This window comes from Oculina patagonica, unplaced genomic scaffold, assembly GCF_052425735.1.
Source record: "Oculina patagonica isolate OP01 unplaced genomic scaffold, crgOcupat unplaced2, whole genome shotgun sequence".
NCBI classification, from domain to species: Eukaryota; Metazoa; Cnidaria; class Anthozoa; order Scleractinia; family Oculinidae; genus Oculina; species Oculina patagonica.
In genome coordinates this window covers 1,435,815-1,453,174 of record NW_027558036.1, presented here as the reverse complement: position 1 = coordinate 1,453,174, position 17,360 = coordinate 1,435,815, and the positions used below count along the sequence as shown (strand labels likewise).

Below are 17,360 nucleotides of genomic sequence, written 5' to 3'. Positions count from 1 at the left end.
CAAAAAGTTTGAACATTTGTGATTCGAACGCGCAAAGACGACAAAACATTATTTTTGGTTCAACATTTTATTCTTGTCTTTCTTGATTGACATTCTGGTTTTTCTCGACTTTTAGCATTTTATGTTTTCGATCAACATTTTTTAATTATTTTTCCACACAAGACAACTTTGTACAACACTTTGTTTTATCAACGGTTTTTTTCCTCCGCTTTGAGCGCGTTTCGAACCTCAAATTTATTATTGCTCCGCGAACTCTTCAAGCATCTCTGTTCTGTCTTGGTGGATTAACGAATCATTTACCCCCAAAAAGGATAAAAAAAATAAAAAGAATTATCCTGCAAAAGGAAAGATGGAGGAAGAAGATCAAGGAAGTGATGCAAGCGAAGAAAGAAAAATGAGAAAAATCTGACCAGAAGAAAACGACCTGAGAAAGATATAGACAGAAAAAAAATCACCTATTAAAAAGATTTACCTCTTTTTTGGTGAGTACTACACATGTTACTTTAAATTCAAAAATTCAGAATTCAGAATCCAATTCAAAGTTCAATTCTGAATTGAGAGAGTAACTTTTGCCCGCGCAGTTGTAATACAGAGAAACTGCAGTAAAGCGCATAAAATTGTGCTACAAAAAAAGGTAAACGCCACAGCGTGAACTATCAAGATTTGTTATACCCCCAACTGAAATGCAGTTTTCTACTGCATGGACGAGAGCATATCACGTGACGCGCGTCAAAACTGTATAACTCCCTAGGGCGAAGAAAACTCACTAACTCCCTAGGGCGACAACAGGTTGAACCTTTGGACTTGCATGTGATCAGGAAACCACGGTATCAAGTCCTGGAATCAACGCAAAGCCATTCAAAGTTGTGGATAAATGGTAAACTTTTAGTCATCGTGTTTTTTCGTACTCGGGAGTCAACAGTTAAGATATAAATGTTTTGTACATACAAAAATTTCATTTGGCTCAAAGAAGAAAACATCTCAATGCAAATTGGAAAGCTTGAAGTATCGCGCAGTGTTAACAATTTCAGTGAATAAATTTATGTAGTTTTCACCGAAGGAAAATTTAGTGATGAACAAATGAAGACAACAAAGCGTTTAATTTCAGTTAGGGGGTATAACAAAACATTTAATGACTGTCCCGCGGGAAACAGTGAGTTTCTTTCCCTTCGATGTTCCCCTTGATGGGAAACAAACTGGATGCACTTGGGAGGTTTGTCAAACACTTAACAATATAGAGTCGCCTCGAGCGACTCTTAGTTCTTTCTTGCCTAGCAACCTCCCGCGTTCATCCTTAACTCAATAATGCACGATGTGACGTTAACGATTTGTTAAATTGTATGTGGCACAGGATGTTTAACTTTCGTAAAGAAAATAAAAGATTTTCATTTTCCACTGAAAACTGACTGGTCCGATCTTACACAGCCAGCTTCTTAATTATAAAAGTCTGTTTCGTATATTATTTAACAATTAGATGAGCTCGAGATTTCTATGAGGTGATGTATAGTTGAGGCCGATGGCCGAATCAGCTATCGCCTCTTATAGTTCACCACTGAAATTTTCTCCGATTCAGATTGGTTTAAATTGATCACGTGACGCGATAGTGTTCGTTCACCGGAGGGCACTATCAGCCCTTATAATTCACCACTAAATTTTCTCCGATTTTGATTGGTTTTAACTGATCACGTGACGCGATAGTGTTCGTCCGCCGGAGGGCACTTTCAGCCCTTATAGTTCACCACTAAATTTTCTCCGATTCTGATTGGTTTAAATTGATCACGTGACGCGATAGTGCCCGTCCGCCGGAGGGCACTATCAGCCCATAGTGCCCCGCCGAAGAAAAATGCCCGGATCGATAGTGCCCGCCCGTGCCTTTTTTTTTGTAAACAAGCGTGCCTGCAGACAAAAAACCCAACCAAATTCACTGCATTTAGTGGGTTTCTTGTCTGGTTTTGTTTCGTTTGTTAAATTTCGGCTTTCAATTGAGTTTTTTATCCTGAAAAGTAAAAATAATTTACGATGCTCGTTTTTGTATGTGTGCGCGGAAGAAAATTTAGTGGTGAACAATAAAGACAATAGAGTGTTTCTGTCTCGGAACTATCGGTCCGATAGTTGCCCCTTGGAAATTTGATGTTCTTAAAACTAGCATATTTGCCCTCGTAGCTTCCCTTCTCGGGCTAATATTTGTTTTAAGAACATCAACAATAGTGTTAAGAACATCAACAATAGTGTTTCCTCGACAGAAACACTATTGTTAAAATGGTGCCCGCAGAAGAAAAATGCCCGGATCGATAGTGCCCGCTCGTGACTTTTTTTTGTAAACAAGCGAGCCTGCAGACAAAAAAACCTAACCAAATTCACTGCATTTAGTGGGTTTCTTGTCTGGTTTTGATTCGTGTGTTAAATTTCGGCTTTCAATTGAGATTTTTATCCTAAAAAGTAAAAACTCATTCACGATGCTCGTTTTTGTGTGGGCGCTCGGAAGAAAAGTTAGTGGTAAACAATAAAGACAATAGAGTGTTTCTGTCTCGGAACTATCGGTCTGATAGTTGCCCCTTGGAAATTTGATGTTCTTAAAACTAGCATATTAGCCCTCGAAGCTACGCTTCTCGGGCTAATATTTGTTTTAAGAACATCAATTTTCTGCGGGGCAACTATCAGCCGACAGTTCCTCGACAGATACACTCTATTGTTTAAATAGAATCAAGAGAAAATAATCTTATTGTTTCTAACTCATTTCCCTCTAGATAACAATTTCTAATGACACATGCAGTTATTTTTCACATTTGAAGTAACATTGAACTTCGCGCTTTATGAAATCGTTCGCGGACTGAATTGTGGTTTGAAACTAATCCGTTCCTTCGGTAAATTTTGACGTTTTGACTGTAAATTTCCTTCTTTTAGTCTTTTCCAATTATATTTCTAGGCGTTCTATCAAAACTTACGAGAAACAAGAAAATTTCGCCATTCTCTTGACGACTTTCAGCCACTGCAAACCAATGGCTGATAGTACAGGGGCGGATCCAGGATTTTTCGAAGGGGGTGGCTGTTTACAAATATTTTGTTGATTATTTTATTTTAGCCCCAGGCTTGTTATGGAAGGAGTGGATGTTAGCAAATATTTTAACCTTGTCTGAGCTAACAATATCAACAATTTTACACGTTACTAAGTGTCATTATCCTTACTTCCTTTTCATTGTATTTATTTTAGTTTTTGCTGGATCGAGAATGGCTAGCCACACAACACACTCCCCCCTGGATCCGCCCCTGTACTGTACAGTAGCCGAGCCAATCAGATTACAGCATTTGCATTAGTATACTAGCAGAATTTTACTAAGAAGCCGATGATTTCAATGAAGATAACAGGAAATAAATCAAGTTAAAAGTAACAAAAAATAATTTATTCTCCCTCCCTATCACATAAAACTATCCAAATTGTCTGCAACTTTACCTCAGTTATTCTTAGAAATTTCCGTCTCTTCTACCGATCCTTGTGCAAAGCGTTTTTTAAAGGATAAAAAAGCAACTGTGTAAAATATAAGGTTCGTCAACTAAAGCTTCTCTCAAAGATGTTCAAACGTCCGTCTGACGGTTAAATTGATAAGTGTAGGAATGTAACAGTTTCAACCTCTGAAATAAACCCTCTGTACGACGATAAACACTGCTTACCTTTTGTTGCGCTGTAATTGTAAGAGGCTTTGAAGATAGTGCGAGACCAGCCATCCCTTTTCAACTGGATCATCATAAAACGGCCACTTGACTGCACTGCGAATGATTGCTTTGTTCCGGTAAAATTCCCCAATAACGTATTTAGGTGTGATGAATTACCATCATATACGTAAAGCCAGTCTTGTGTCAAATAACCGTAAATGTCATAATAGTTCGCCAGATTGAAAATCACAAATTTTAACCGGATATGATGTTCCGGTAAGGCCGTGATAACACAGCTGCAATACGGTCTTCTTGCACAGAACCACCGATCCTTCCCCAATGAATCGAAGTGAATGGTCCTTCTGGCGTCATCTAAGTCAAAGTCGCATTGTGTGCAATACACAACTGTTAAATAGAATGCGATAATGTCAGATATGTCGTTATAATTAAAAAAAGAAATAGCAACACTTGTAAGATAAAAGAAATCAAACTGTTATGAGAAACGTGATATTGTTTAGGCTGTTGCAAAAGGCAAATAACTCGAAAACAAAAATAACGAACAGTTTGTTAAGAAGTAGAAGTTTAATTGTTCCAGATTACTCCTTGTACATGTGATGTTTTTTTTATGTTTTGTAAGCAAGGTCGTTGGTCCAATCAAAATTGCAATGTTTTTATGTTTTTTTTTTTTCGCAGCGGAAAAAAAATCCAAACTCGGCGCCAAGTAGACAATTTCTCTTACTGCTAGACATATGAAAGCCCTATCTAATTTATAAAACCGACTTTTAAATGTTTAATCCGTCAATGTCGGTTATACCCGTCCTATTCCGATTATTAGTCCCCCAGGATATAATCTCCCTTCCATTCAAAATGTCCATGTCAACCCAGTAACGTCCGCATAGAACATTGCAGTTCAATGGACAATAAACAAGTTTGCAAACAAAGTACACGTCAATTATATACATCTTTTCATCTGAGTGGCTTTTGCAATACATCGCTCATGAGATACTTTAAAACGCTGCATGTTAGCGAAACGGTTTTTATATGACGTTACTGATAAGCCCGCTCAGAAATAAACTCAACTGTAAACAGCCAAGCCAAAACCCCTGACAAAATTCTAAGCCCAGAAAGGTATAACCGGCATTTTACGACGTTCGTCCGATTTTTACCTACTGTATCTACCTTTTACTGTAAACAAAATATTTCCATGTTTATACATGTCATGACAATTATAAGTATTTCATGCCGCAGGAATGTTTTCGTCTCAAATGATTTTATCATCTAACATCTTACCTTTTAATTTCCACACTGATAAGAGAATCGCTAGCAGCGATAAATAGATCCACTTGCACATCGTTAACAAGTTCTTTTCAAACTTTGCTAAAAGAAAGAAACGACATTTTTTTTTAATTTATGTGCCAGGTAAAAATTCAACTTAAGGGTAGGGTGGGGTGCTGGATATTAGTTATCAGTTAAGATCTCAGCCATTTCTTAAGTATCGTATAACATCTTACCTATTTCTCAGCTTTCGGTTCAAATTTTGACAGAAAGTAGTTAGTTTTACCTCACCTTAATTTTACATTTTTTTTGTTAGTGTGGACTATCTTTCGATCTCGCGCGATTGTTTACGAAGAGCATTCGAGTGCTTCGGATCTCTTACAGGAAATCTGGAACATTCTAAAGAACATTATACAGCGACCATACGACTACCACTGCCAAATCTGGAAGAGGTCCGTAAAGGTCGAAAGCACGTCCAAGCGCATACGTATAAGATGTGCATAAAGAAAGTCAGTTATAAGCGATAGAGTCAATAGAGGAAGGGTTACAAGAGACCAGTTATATAAAATAACCTAAAGAAGTAGAACTTTACACCTAAGAAAATGCGCCACTATGTTGCCCAGTGAAAGAACGTCTGAGTGGTTTCTTGTTAACGGTACCTAAATAATGCAAGGCCCACTTGTACAAATTAAACAGAAGCAAAGTGAAGCCGGATATTGGCGTAGATCAGGGTCAGCAATATAGAGTAAAACGATAAACAACTGCAAGGCTGTTCGGACAATCAGCCTTTCATTTAGTTTATCGGTTTCTTGTTGGTTTCCATGTGTTTTAGAATTTTCAGGTGTGGTTTTTGGCCAGGGCTCGTCTGTTTTTCTCAAACATTTCATTTGGAATTGAAAAGGTTTTGTGGTCGAAAACGTATCAGAGTATTTCCGAGGACCTTACGACTCTTTTGACTTCCGATTCTTTTGATTACTTACGACTCTTTTGATTACTTGCTTGTAATCCGTTTCCGTTTTTTAATGCTCCCGTAATCAGGGTCACAAATGGCCCCGAAAGGCTTCTTTCTAAGATATCTCGATTTAAGTCAGTGCCGCAAATGGTTTTTATCGCGATTGTTTTAATTTGTTTTTTGTTTTGTTTTTTTCTTATCGAAAACGTCAATAAGCGGAATACACCCTATTCAGACCGGGGGGGAAAGCTTTTGATGGCCGCCCTGACTTCAAACGCTTATAACTTTTACACACATATACGGTGGGGGTTCTGTGACAACTGGTTTAAAATCGATTTTTCCCTCTAAACTTGTTTTAGAGCAAACATAACAAATATCGCGAGCGCGTGACTTATAAACCACAACAGAGTAAAGAAAATATAAAATGACATCATTAAGCTATTCTTAATGGCAACGAGTCATAATTGTTATCACGTGCATTAAATCAAAAGAACAATAGTTATGCACGTGTAAAACAATAGATTTTGCATTCCAGAGTGCTTAGAACTCAGATTTTAGCACACAGGAATGAAAACAACTTACAAACGTCTAAAAATATCATTCGGGTAATCCCCCGACTTTGTACACCCACGCACACACAAAAAAAATTTGCATGTCGCGTTCAGACACGTACTTGACAGTGGGAGTCACGTCACGCAATTTCACGCTTTATGCTACAACTTTATTTTATTTTTCTGAACACTCAGATTAAATCCAGTGTTTATTTTTTTAAATCTGATTTCGACTCTGCTGATAGTCTTATTTTTAACCTATCCAATTCTTCTTGTCGAATTTCCTGTCTCAGTTTCTCAATGTCCGGCTGTGGGGATGACTTTTTTTGGCTTAAATTTTTTGTAAGGTGCCTGCGAACGGTTTCTTTGAGAGCCATGTAACGAGAATATTCATCCAATATAATTTGGAACTCCTTATCATCAACTTTATTGTCAATGAGAGCGGCAGAAACAAGCCTATTGACAGTTTCACGTTTGGCAACAGCAAGCGAAGTAATTTCATTATTTTTCATAATTTTTGGTTCAAGTTTTTTGCTCGCTCCAGTGAAAGCGGCAGACAAAAAGGCCTGTAATTGCAGCACATGCTGCGAGAGGAACGCTTACCGGCAAACCAACGACTGTTACCGCGGTGCCAAGGCTGGAAGCAGAGAGAACACTGGACAAACCACCCATTGAAATTGCGGAATAATGGAAAAAAGACTTCACCTTGTTATACTTTTTCAAAACAGCTCGGTATTTTGCAACTTCTTTGTCAAATTCTGAACAAATTTGATTGATTTTTGTTAACCTAAAGTTTTCTGGTTGATTTGGCAAAGCGGGATACAGTGTTTGTTTTACGCTGTCTTCTTCGTGAACACCATAAGCAGGGGCACTCGGTAGCACATTAGCAGATGACATGGTCGTATACATAAAAGTTATTTTTGTATTTAATTTAATTCAATTCCAGCTCATATGTAAGATTTGAGCCGTTGAAATCGAATGGATTTCCATTCTCATCTCTAATCGAAAGAGTCGGAGATGATACATTTTCTTCAGCAGAAACGTCGCGCAAGACGTTAAGATGTGTATTTTGGTTATAAACTTTTTCATACGGTTTTCCACGTATGTCAAAAAACGCTAAAAGGCTTGATGGCTTACCATTTAGCAAGCTTTGTTGCTTGTCGATAAGGTCACAGTCGATAAAGTAATTTTTAGGATTTGAAACATTATTTATCTCAAATGTTTCAAAATATTCCTTTTCAATACTTGCGTAATTCTCAAACCCAGGCAAATTAAAGAACTTAATAAGACTTCCATTCAGTCCAATAGTTTTTTAAATTGGGCTCTTTTGCTTTTATTCTCAATGAACGACCTGTAATGCCTTTGTTACAGAAAACATGTTTTTCTCTGGAAATCCTTTTTCAAAAATACTCTCAATGTCATCGAGTGAGTAGTTTCCTTGCCGTATATAACGCGCCTTCTCTTCCTTGTTCACTTGTTTATAAAAAACTATTCCATCCTTTCCCAAGCTATTCCAGCTGTTGTAAAGAGAACAACTTAAAAGCCGGATATAGCTTGGTTTTGGAATAGGCTGGTCAAAATAAACAGTGTTCGGATTATCTTTTGTGGTGAAAGTCAGCACAACCATTTTTATATTAAATAAAAATAAAAACTGTTTAATATAAAAGAGGACCATGGATGCGAAAACAAGAGATTTTATGAAGTGGATGAAAACCCCAGAAGCAACTAAAATTTCTGAAGCAGAAAAAGACAAGGCATGGAAACCTTTTCTTGCAAAATATCCGAATGCAGACCGAACAAAATTTGAAGCACAGGTTGAATTTACTGACAACCATACTGCAACGGCAGACATTTATTACAAGGCAGGGCAAGGCCATTTGATAAATGTTTTAGGCTCTGACAGCAAATATTGAAGCCAGGATATGAAAAATGCACTAGGTGTTGCGCAAAGCGCTGGAGGTTTTCCACAACAGCTGTCACCAAGCGGCGCAAAAGGCTCATCTTTGCCAATTCCCGCGGTTGGATTTCACGAAGCCGCACCGAGTTTGAAAAAAATATTTGACAGCAAAATTAACATCTACGTCACACCAGACCAATATTTCACAACGAAATTAAGAGAGATTTTTCAAAAAACAAAACTGAAGCATTCATCAGGAAAAGAGTCAAAAAGGTGGCTTGCTAGCCCTAATATGGGCTACTGGCCTCAACAACTTAACTTTGGTGTCTGGTGCGCGACAACAGGCAGTGGGATAAGTCAAGAGATTTTCGATGAAGGTCATTCAGCTCTCAGCTTGCCGCCGGTTGTGCGTAATTTTTACCTTTTTCACGTTTATTTTACAATAAGGCGAATATTGTTTCAGATGGGTGGAATTCAGAGCGTAAGCGCCTTGCCTGGCGACCCAACGTTTAGCGAGTTTGACAACAAGTACGACGTGGCTTCGTATACAAAAGAATATGCGCTGAGTTCGGTGTCGACCCGTCAAACGATTTTCGTTTCACAAGAGGCGCGAACCACGGACTGGGTGATGCCTATATCTGGATCACAAATATTGGTCCAAAAAATTCTGGAGCAAAATACCCCGATTACGATAAATTTTCGGATGAAGGGGGAGCTGCAAGCAAAGGTAACTTGATTCAATACATCGAGCCGGATGACTCTGCATATGCACAGGCAGACTGGTTTTGTCCAAACGCCGCGGAAGGGCTGACTCAGGCAGGTTTGTCGAGAGTAAACCAGTCGATAGAGGCGTTTGTTTACTGTATTCTCGGTTCGCAGGTGAACGTTCGAAGTAGCATACTTGGCACAGGCGGCCGTGCAAAGGAAGCGCAAAGTGAGTTCCTCGTGTTGGTTGAAGACGCTATAAGGCAACCAGATCTGGCAAAGTCAGTTCAAAGATACCAACTCGCCATTGATGAGGCCAAGGTTTGGCTTAACCTCGCCGTCTGTCCAGGTGCCTGGCTTATGCCAGCCAGGATGGTAATAAATACAGAAAGCGTTGTTGGTTACAACAACCAGCTTAAGCAGGCGGTAGGAGGAATGAAAGTAGGAGTGAATGATGATGTTAATAAATCGACAAAAAAAGTGGGCGCAACAAGTATGAGCGGGGGGCCATCAAAAGTTAATAGACCAACAAGTCATCCGTCAAACCCGATTCACAAAGCCGCAAAAAAAGAGTCGGCGCCACAAACGTCTTCAACGACTGTTGGTACTGTGTCAAAAACAGACGAAACGCAGAAGCCAGACACTGAAAATACAGCGCACGAAAGAAACAGGGCCTACCTTATTGCTGGTGCCGTTATTTTTGCGTTTGCAGTCAGCCGCTTCGTTTTGTAACTCGTTCGATAAGAAAGATAGCAACACCGACAATCAAAAGCCAAGCATTCTTGCCGAGAAAGCTGATCACCTGGCCGGCCGTTCGAAACACAAAACTGACAATCGCGCCAAGGAGGCCCGGCAGAATACCTGCATTTTTTTTTTCCAAGTGTCTGAAGACCGTTACCAACACCTCTTGCTACATCTTTTAAACCGTTTGAAAGATAGTGAACAATAACACCAATAGTGGTCCCGACTGCAAGCAAAACAGTTGTGACTGTGAAGCCATATTTTTTGAAAATCTCTTTAACCTTTTCTCTTAATTTGTCTGTTAAAGACAATCTTTCGATCTCTTCTTCTCTTTCATTTTCTATTTCATTAATTTCTTGATTCAAGGCATCAGTTCTTTCGCGAGCTTGTTGTCTTTCTGCAGCTGGCCTATTTTCGTCTTTTGCAATAACTTCTTCTTGCTCTATTTGTAGTTGTATTTGTTGTTGTCTTTCTTGCCTTTCTGTTTCGTGTTGTTGGAATTCTTGTAAAGTAGGTGCTTCTGGTATTCTTGTTTCTTGTTCGAGTGTCTGGTTTTTAGCATCATTTATTTTATTATAAAGTTTCCGTATGTCTTCTTTTGCCTTTTTGATGTTTCGCTCCGCCAAAGCTCTTTCTGAACTGTCTTTAGAGGTATTTTCAGAAATTTTTTGTTGATCGGAAATATATTTTTCCCAATATTCTATTTCTTTGTTCAGTTGGTGAAAGAAGTTTTCTCTTGTCAAGCCAAGGTTTTTTCCAATTCTATTTATGAAATCAGAAAGAAGTGTTTTTCCGTCTGCTTTAAAAATTTCAATGTCTCCACCTTTAGGCCCTTTTGCAACGATTTTGCCACGACTGTTTATAGTCAAATCAAGGTTTTCTTTATATTCTGGGTAATAGTATTTGATCGTTTTATGAGCCTCTTGTATCTGAAATTCCCTTGTCAGATTACCACGGCCCTCGATAAAAGAGGTTTCTGCAGTGTGTGAGCCGCGCTCAGGCGGCCTATTCATCGTGGTAGTTCTCATTGGTATTTGTTCGCTTGGTCCGGGCGTTGATGCATCTCCAGGCTCGAATCTGCCTGTTGCATTGCCGTCATCGTCGTTACCGGCATTACGGTCGTCTGTATGTTCCAAAAGAAGAACTGTGTCACCAAAGCCATCGCTTGCTGCCATGTTATATTAAATAAATATATTTTTTAATTTAAATATACAATGGCTGCCGTGAGCGAAAGACACAGACCAACGTTCGAAGAGAAAACACCAAACGCGCTCAAGGCAGACAGAGTGCGACATCGCGTTACATTTAACCCGAATAAAGCGTCTCCAGAAGAAATTCTGAGAGTTGCTGTGACAAAGCTTGAAGAGGGCGTCGTTATCGTGCCAGGCTCCCTAGCTCTTGTGTTCAACTTGACGGTGAGCGGCCATGCCAACAACTTTCTCGTAAACAACGTCACCCGGGCGCTTGTCTCAAGGATGGTTGTCAGGTTTGCTGTAGAAACGCTGCAGGATACGAACGCTTACGACGTCTACAAACTTTTCGAGGACCTTTTTCTGCCAGAAGAAAAGCGCAGCAACATGTTTCTTGAAGGTATCCAGTCCGAGGATTTATGCAAAATCCGTTCAAACGCTGGTGACAAAAAAACCTCAGGAGTTGACGCGGAAAAGAAGCTGGCAGAAGTTTATGGAAACAAGTATCGTATCCCGCTGGATCACGAGATTTTGAGAGACCATGGCGTGTTCTATCCGCGCGCACTCGCAGACGAGCTTGTCTTCGAGATAAAACTGAACAGTCCAAATGTTGTTGTAAGGGGATCAGATCCATCAAAACTTGGGTATGAGCTAACTGGCATCCAACTCGAATACGAGGCTATTTATAACAAAGAACTTGCAAGAGAAGTAGAAAGCACTTACATTAACGGCAAAAGTTTCTTTTACGAGCATGTGCATAATTACAAAACGATCACAGTAAAAAAAAGCTACTGACACGATCATAAACGAAAGCATTAACGTCCCAAAGCGCTCCTTGAAGGGACTTCTACTTCTTTTTGCTGAACCCCACAATGCAGGCGCAAGAGACCCGGAATCTTTTTTTAACCCTGACATAACAAATGTAAAAATCATCGTGAACGGCGTTCCTAATAAAGTGTACAGTCAGGGCGTTGAAGGAAGAGACATGTGGGAGGAAGTTCTCAGGTTCTTTGGCAAACACGCAGACCAAAAAATCTTTAATAACGCCACAAAGTTTTACGCAGAAAAAAAATTCGGGCTTTTCATTGACCTTCGCTCCATGAGCGACAACAACATGCACGGCAGTGGGCTCCGCTTGGCAAACACAAAGGATGGCGTTAATTTAGAGATACAGAGAACAGCCTCAGGATCAGGCAATGACAAGGTCAATTGCTACATTTTCGCTATCGCTGATGCTCAATTTTCAATTGTAAATAAAGAATTACAAAGTGTTGAGTATTGATATAGCTTTCGCAAAGCGAAGCATGGATCCTGCTAACATTCCCTTCAACGCTCTCATTGTGGGACCAACGAACTCAGGAAAATCAAGGTACGTGGTCAATCAGCTTTGTGGCCCTTTCCGCGGCAAGTTTGACTATATCGTGCTCATTTGCCCGACTTTCGCGCACAACAAGACTTATTATCGCTTTGCTGAGGAAGATCCCCGCTTTTATGTTTTCATGTGCGAGCAGCACGAGGTTGAATCTTGGTTAAGGTTTTCAAGATTTCTTTTTGAGGGTACGAACACGCTTATCATCCTCGACGACTGTGCTGCTTCGAAAGATGTAAAGGGAAGAACAGGGGAGTTGGTGAATCTTGCTTTCTCTGCTCGCCACGCAGGCTTGAGCATATGGGTGCTGACTCAAAAAATGACAAGCATAACCGCCTCATTCCGCGAAAATGTAGCGCAAATCGTTTTCTTTTACACCCCCTCTGCCAAGACCACGAAGGCAATCTTTGAGGATTACGCTGGCGAACTTACCAATGAGGATTACAAAGAACTCATTTCAAGGTTGAAAAAAAATAAGTTTTCGCATCTTGTCATTTCTCATCGCCACCCTTACGGCACAGAATTTTTTTATTGAACATTATTTTTTAAAGTAATAAATGGCTGACCCGTTAGCAACTTCCCATTCCGAGAGCGTGAACCACGCTGCAAGTGAACAAGAATTTGCTTCCGTAATGGAACTGCTAGGAGCTGAACGAGAAAGTACAGAAAGCGCTATGAAAGCAACCATTCAAGGACCTGACATTCCTGCTTTGCGTGAACAGCTTGCTATCCTTGTTTCAACAGGAAAAGCCAAAGAAGCAATCGGTGTGCAGCTGACATACGAGCAGGTGAAGCGCTTGACAGATAAAGAAGTCGAAAAGTACTTAAAGAGATATGAGGCATACGTTGGATCCAAAACAACCGACAGCTTGATTGACAGCTTTATTTTTCTTGTTACCAAAGTCGTTGGTATGGCCGTAAATATCAAGGACGTCAATGATTATCAAAAGGAACTCAAAAACGACTACATCATCAGCAAAGAGCTGTCCACTTTGGCAGGCGGTCTGGCTTTGAAATGCGGCCGCTTTCTTGCCGTTGCAAATGCTGCGCTCATCACAACAAAGCACATTGATTTAAACGAAGCCGCGCCTGGCGCGGGGACCCAAGGGGTCCCGACAAAGTCGCACACCAAAGGTGCTTTCAAAGATGCGGAAACACACACTACTGAAGATTTTTCTGAGCAATGCTAAGAAAATGCTAAGTAATTACTGAGCAATGCTTAGAAATTGCTTAGCAAAAAATCTTGCTGAGCAAATTTCTATTTAAATATTAATTTTTTTCTCATTATATAATGGCCGAGCTCGAACAACGTGAATCGCAAGCTCCGGTTGCTCAAGAAGAAGTACAGAACAGCCAAAATGGCTTGAGCCCTTCGCGTTCACAAGATACTTCAACAACTCCTGCAACAAAGCCTGCCAAAAATCCAAATCGAGTACGTGCTGGCAAGATTTCAGCTGAAAAAACAAAACAGGCTCGTGAAGCACAGAAAAAAGCGAAGCTGCAAGAGATGAAAACACAGTAAGAGCGAGCTCCAAAAGCGCTTTCAGCGCGCCTGCGCCATCGAGAATCCCGCAACCAAAAAGAGGAATCTGGCCGATGGATTAAAAAATTTTCATTTAAAGATTTTTTTTCTTATTTTATACTGAACTGTCATGTCCGACAACAAGCTCGTGAAAACACTCATGGATGCCGCCACCATTACAGGTCTCGCCGCCGGAATCGGCTGGGCTGCCAAAAAAGTTGTGAAAGAAAACTTCACATCCGACCCAAGCAGCAGTTTTATGAACTATGTAAAGTTCACAGCCGTCATGACAGGCAGCGTTGCACTTAAACAGTATCTCGAGGACCAGAAAATCCTCCCCACCAATTAAAAAAAATTCGCATAATATAATAACAAAGTTCTACTATGGCAAGCATCGCGATTATGGCTGGCGGAGCTATCTTGAACGCTGCTGCTTTCATTGGCGGCAATTACCTTGCTCGAGCTTTGGGTGGCGGAGATGACGCCGCTTTGAAAGAAAAAGAAAGACACGACAAAGCTCTTGAGGCTTACCAGGCAGCTTACGCGAAATACTCTCGAGACCGCACGAAGCTTCTCGACTGGATCGAAACCAACAATGAGATCAAACAGCAAGCGAAACAAAACTTCACGAACACTGACTACGCTTTCAAACTCTACAACCAGGCACATCCTGACAAGCAAATGATTCTTCCGAAAGAACCAAAGTTCTCTGATTTTTATCAGCCAAGTGAGCAGCAGAAACAAGGTGAACTGATGTTTGTTGGCGCTGGCGCGCTTGCACTTGGGTACGCTGCCTTTCGGTTTCTTTAAACTTTTCTTTTTTTTCTTGTATACGCATGGACGCAAAGATCTCGAAAGTCTACTATAGCCCCCAGGGCTACTGGAAGGGAATTGCAGCGATAAAAAAATTAGCCGAGGCGGCCAAGGTTTCCGAAGATGCTGCTAAAAAGTGGCTCGTTAAGCAGGCCCTTTGGCAGATCTACCTTCCGGCACCCCGATACGTTCCTCGCCCAAAATTCGATGTTTCTACTCCAAACGCGGTCCACCAGGCGGACCTTCTTTTTCTGCCACACGACAAACTTTCGCGAGGGCGAAAAGTTTACAAATACGCTCTGACTGTTGTTGACGTTGCCAGCCGTTTCAAAGAAGCCGAGCCTTTGACCTCCAAAGATTCAACTGAGGTTGCAAAAGGTTTTCAGACAATTTACAGGCGAAGTGCACTAAAATGGCCACAGATGCTTCAAGTTGACCCCGGTCGCGAATTCATGGGAGCTGTTACCAAAGAAATGGAAAATCACAAAACCTATATTAGGCGCGGGCGTGTTAACCCCCGGACGTACAAGCAAACTCACACCCCCCACCATCGTACAAGGGGGAGGGGGGTGGATGGAACCCCTCCCCGGAGTTTTCGTTATATTAAGGCGAATCGAGATTATTTTACACTGATAAGAAAGCCCTTAGCTTACTCTACAAGATGACATAATTTTAATTGGCTGTGACGTCATATGACGTCACGTGACGTCATTTGAGCCGCCATCTTGGATCCGCCATCTTGGATTTCAACATTTTCTTAGAAAGTCACAAAATAACGGAAATTGATGCAAAATCAAGCCAGAATGCTTATGGAATGTAAAAATAAACAAATCTTGCACTTCTGTTTCAAAAAACTAGAAAACATTAAGAAAAATGTTAAAAATGACGATTTTTGGCAAGACCTGCCTGTATTTATGACGTTGCCATGGCAACGTCAAATATCATGGACACATGGTTAACATATCAAAATTTCCGTAAAGGATGAATGAACAGCTACTGAACGTTTCAGCATTGTAGATTAAATCCTCTTTTCAAAATTTGGAAAAAACCTTATGGGGGGGGGGGTGGCATCCACCCCCCCCCCCCCCCTTGTACATCCGAGGGTTAACATTCACAGAGATCAAGCCATTGTTGAACGTTTTAATCAAACACTGGCAGAGCGCCTGTTTGGTTATCAGTACGGTGTCGAGATGAACCTGCCGTCTGGCCAGCGGTCGACAGCGTGGGTAAAAAGGCTCCCAGAAGTTGTTGCCGCCCTTAACAACGAAGTTACCAGTCTTACTGGAAAAAAACCTGCTGCTGCAATCAAAGAAAAAGCTGTTTCGTCCAAGCCGTCCTCAAAATATACAAGACCTGTTGGCTCGAAAGAAAAAAAACTCCCCTCTCTCGTTAATGTGCGCTATCTCTACCAACCTGGTGAGCTGGAAGGCGGCGTAAAAAGGGCCACAGATCCGATTTGGTCATTAAAAGTCTACAGCATTGAAAGGACTGTTACTAAACCTGATCAGCCAGTTCTTTACTACTTGCACGATGGCCCCAAGCGCGGCTTCGTGCGTGAAGAATTGCTTGTTATTCCTCCAAATACACAGTTACCGCCCGAAAAGCTCTAAACGTTATGTTTATGTAGGCTTATACCCGTAAGCATTTGTATGTATCCCGTCGCCAGCAATCCATCGCTTTGAGTCAAAAGGCGAGATGAATTCCGTAAATCTCATGACCCTCACCTCTAAGCATGTTCATTCCATGCCATAACTGTTTTGTTTCAAAAAGCGTTTTTTTGTACTGTTCGTGGATTATTTGCTTTTTGACAACATTTTTTTTTACCCCTTTTGCTTTTTTTATTTTTTTTTTCGTCCACCTTTATTGATGGCTTTTTCTGTCCCGTACAAAAGCAATCTGATATTAAGGTTTCGGTAAATTTGTCGTTTATTTTGTCCAAAAACTTTTTTTCACTTTTTACATCAGTCATTATCGAGTATATTTTTTGTCCCGTACAATCACACTCTGATATGTATGTTTCGGGAAATTTGTCGTTTATTTTGTTCAAAACCTTTTCACTTTCTACATCAGTCATTATCGAGTACATTTTGGATCTCAAACAAACACACTCTGCTATTGGCGTTCCATTGCATTCATCTTTCATTTTGCCCAAAACCTTTTTGTTTTCTTCGCTGTGAAGGAAATGTTCTTTGGGATAGTCGCTTGTGTCGTATTTTTCTTTGTTCCAACACATGTCTTCGTAAACGTCTTCTGTTTCTATTTCCAGCAAAAGGCTGTCTGTATCTGTATACAAGAGCTCGCAACGCGGGCCGTACAACTTTTTCAGATGGTTGTAAAAGAAGTCGTACATCAGTGTCTTGCTGTTGTCAAGAATAGTCATCCCTGTATAGACAGGCTTATTAAGAAACAGTTTGCTTTTGCGCATGTCAATCCCGACCAGGTCGTTTGAAAACATTACATGCCTTGAGTACAATGGGCTGGCAACCATTTTTCTTATTTTGTTTGTTTCATTGCTTCGTACTATTTTTATGTCAACACGGTTACGCAGGTTTTCCATTTTTTTTCCGAAAACTGAGTTATTCATTAGCTTGTAAAAGTTCTTTTCAAAGTCGTTTTTCGCTTTTTTCCTAAATTCTGTGTTCATCCGGATGTACGGCTCCATCCAGCATTCTTGTTCAAACTCCAACACTTTGT

General features: G+C 40.5%; 1 protein-coding gene across 1 annotated transcript in view; it reads right to left on the bottom strand.

Moving 5' to 3' along the window:
* LOC144640157 (uncharacterized) overlaps positions 1 to 17,360 on the bottom strand; it is a 261,782-nt gene that overhangs the window by 26,876 nt on the left and 217,546 nt on the right. The window contains exons 2-3 of the mRNA XM_078499376.1: positions 4,942 to 5,028; positions 3,670 to 4,056 (exon numbers count right to left, since the gene is read on the bottom strand). Coding sequence (XP_078355502.1) covers positions 3,670 to 4,056; positions 4,942 to 5,002 — 448 coding nt within the window. The 5' untranslated portion in view covers positions 5,003 to 5,028. The remainder of the gene's footprint in view (positions 1 to 3,669; positions 4,057 to 4,941; positions 5,029 to 17,360) is intronic.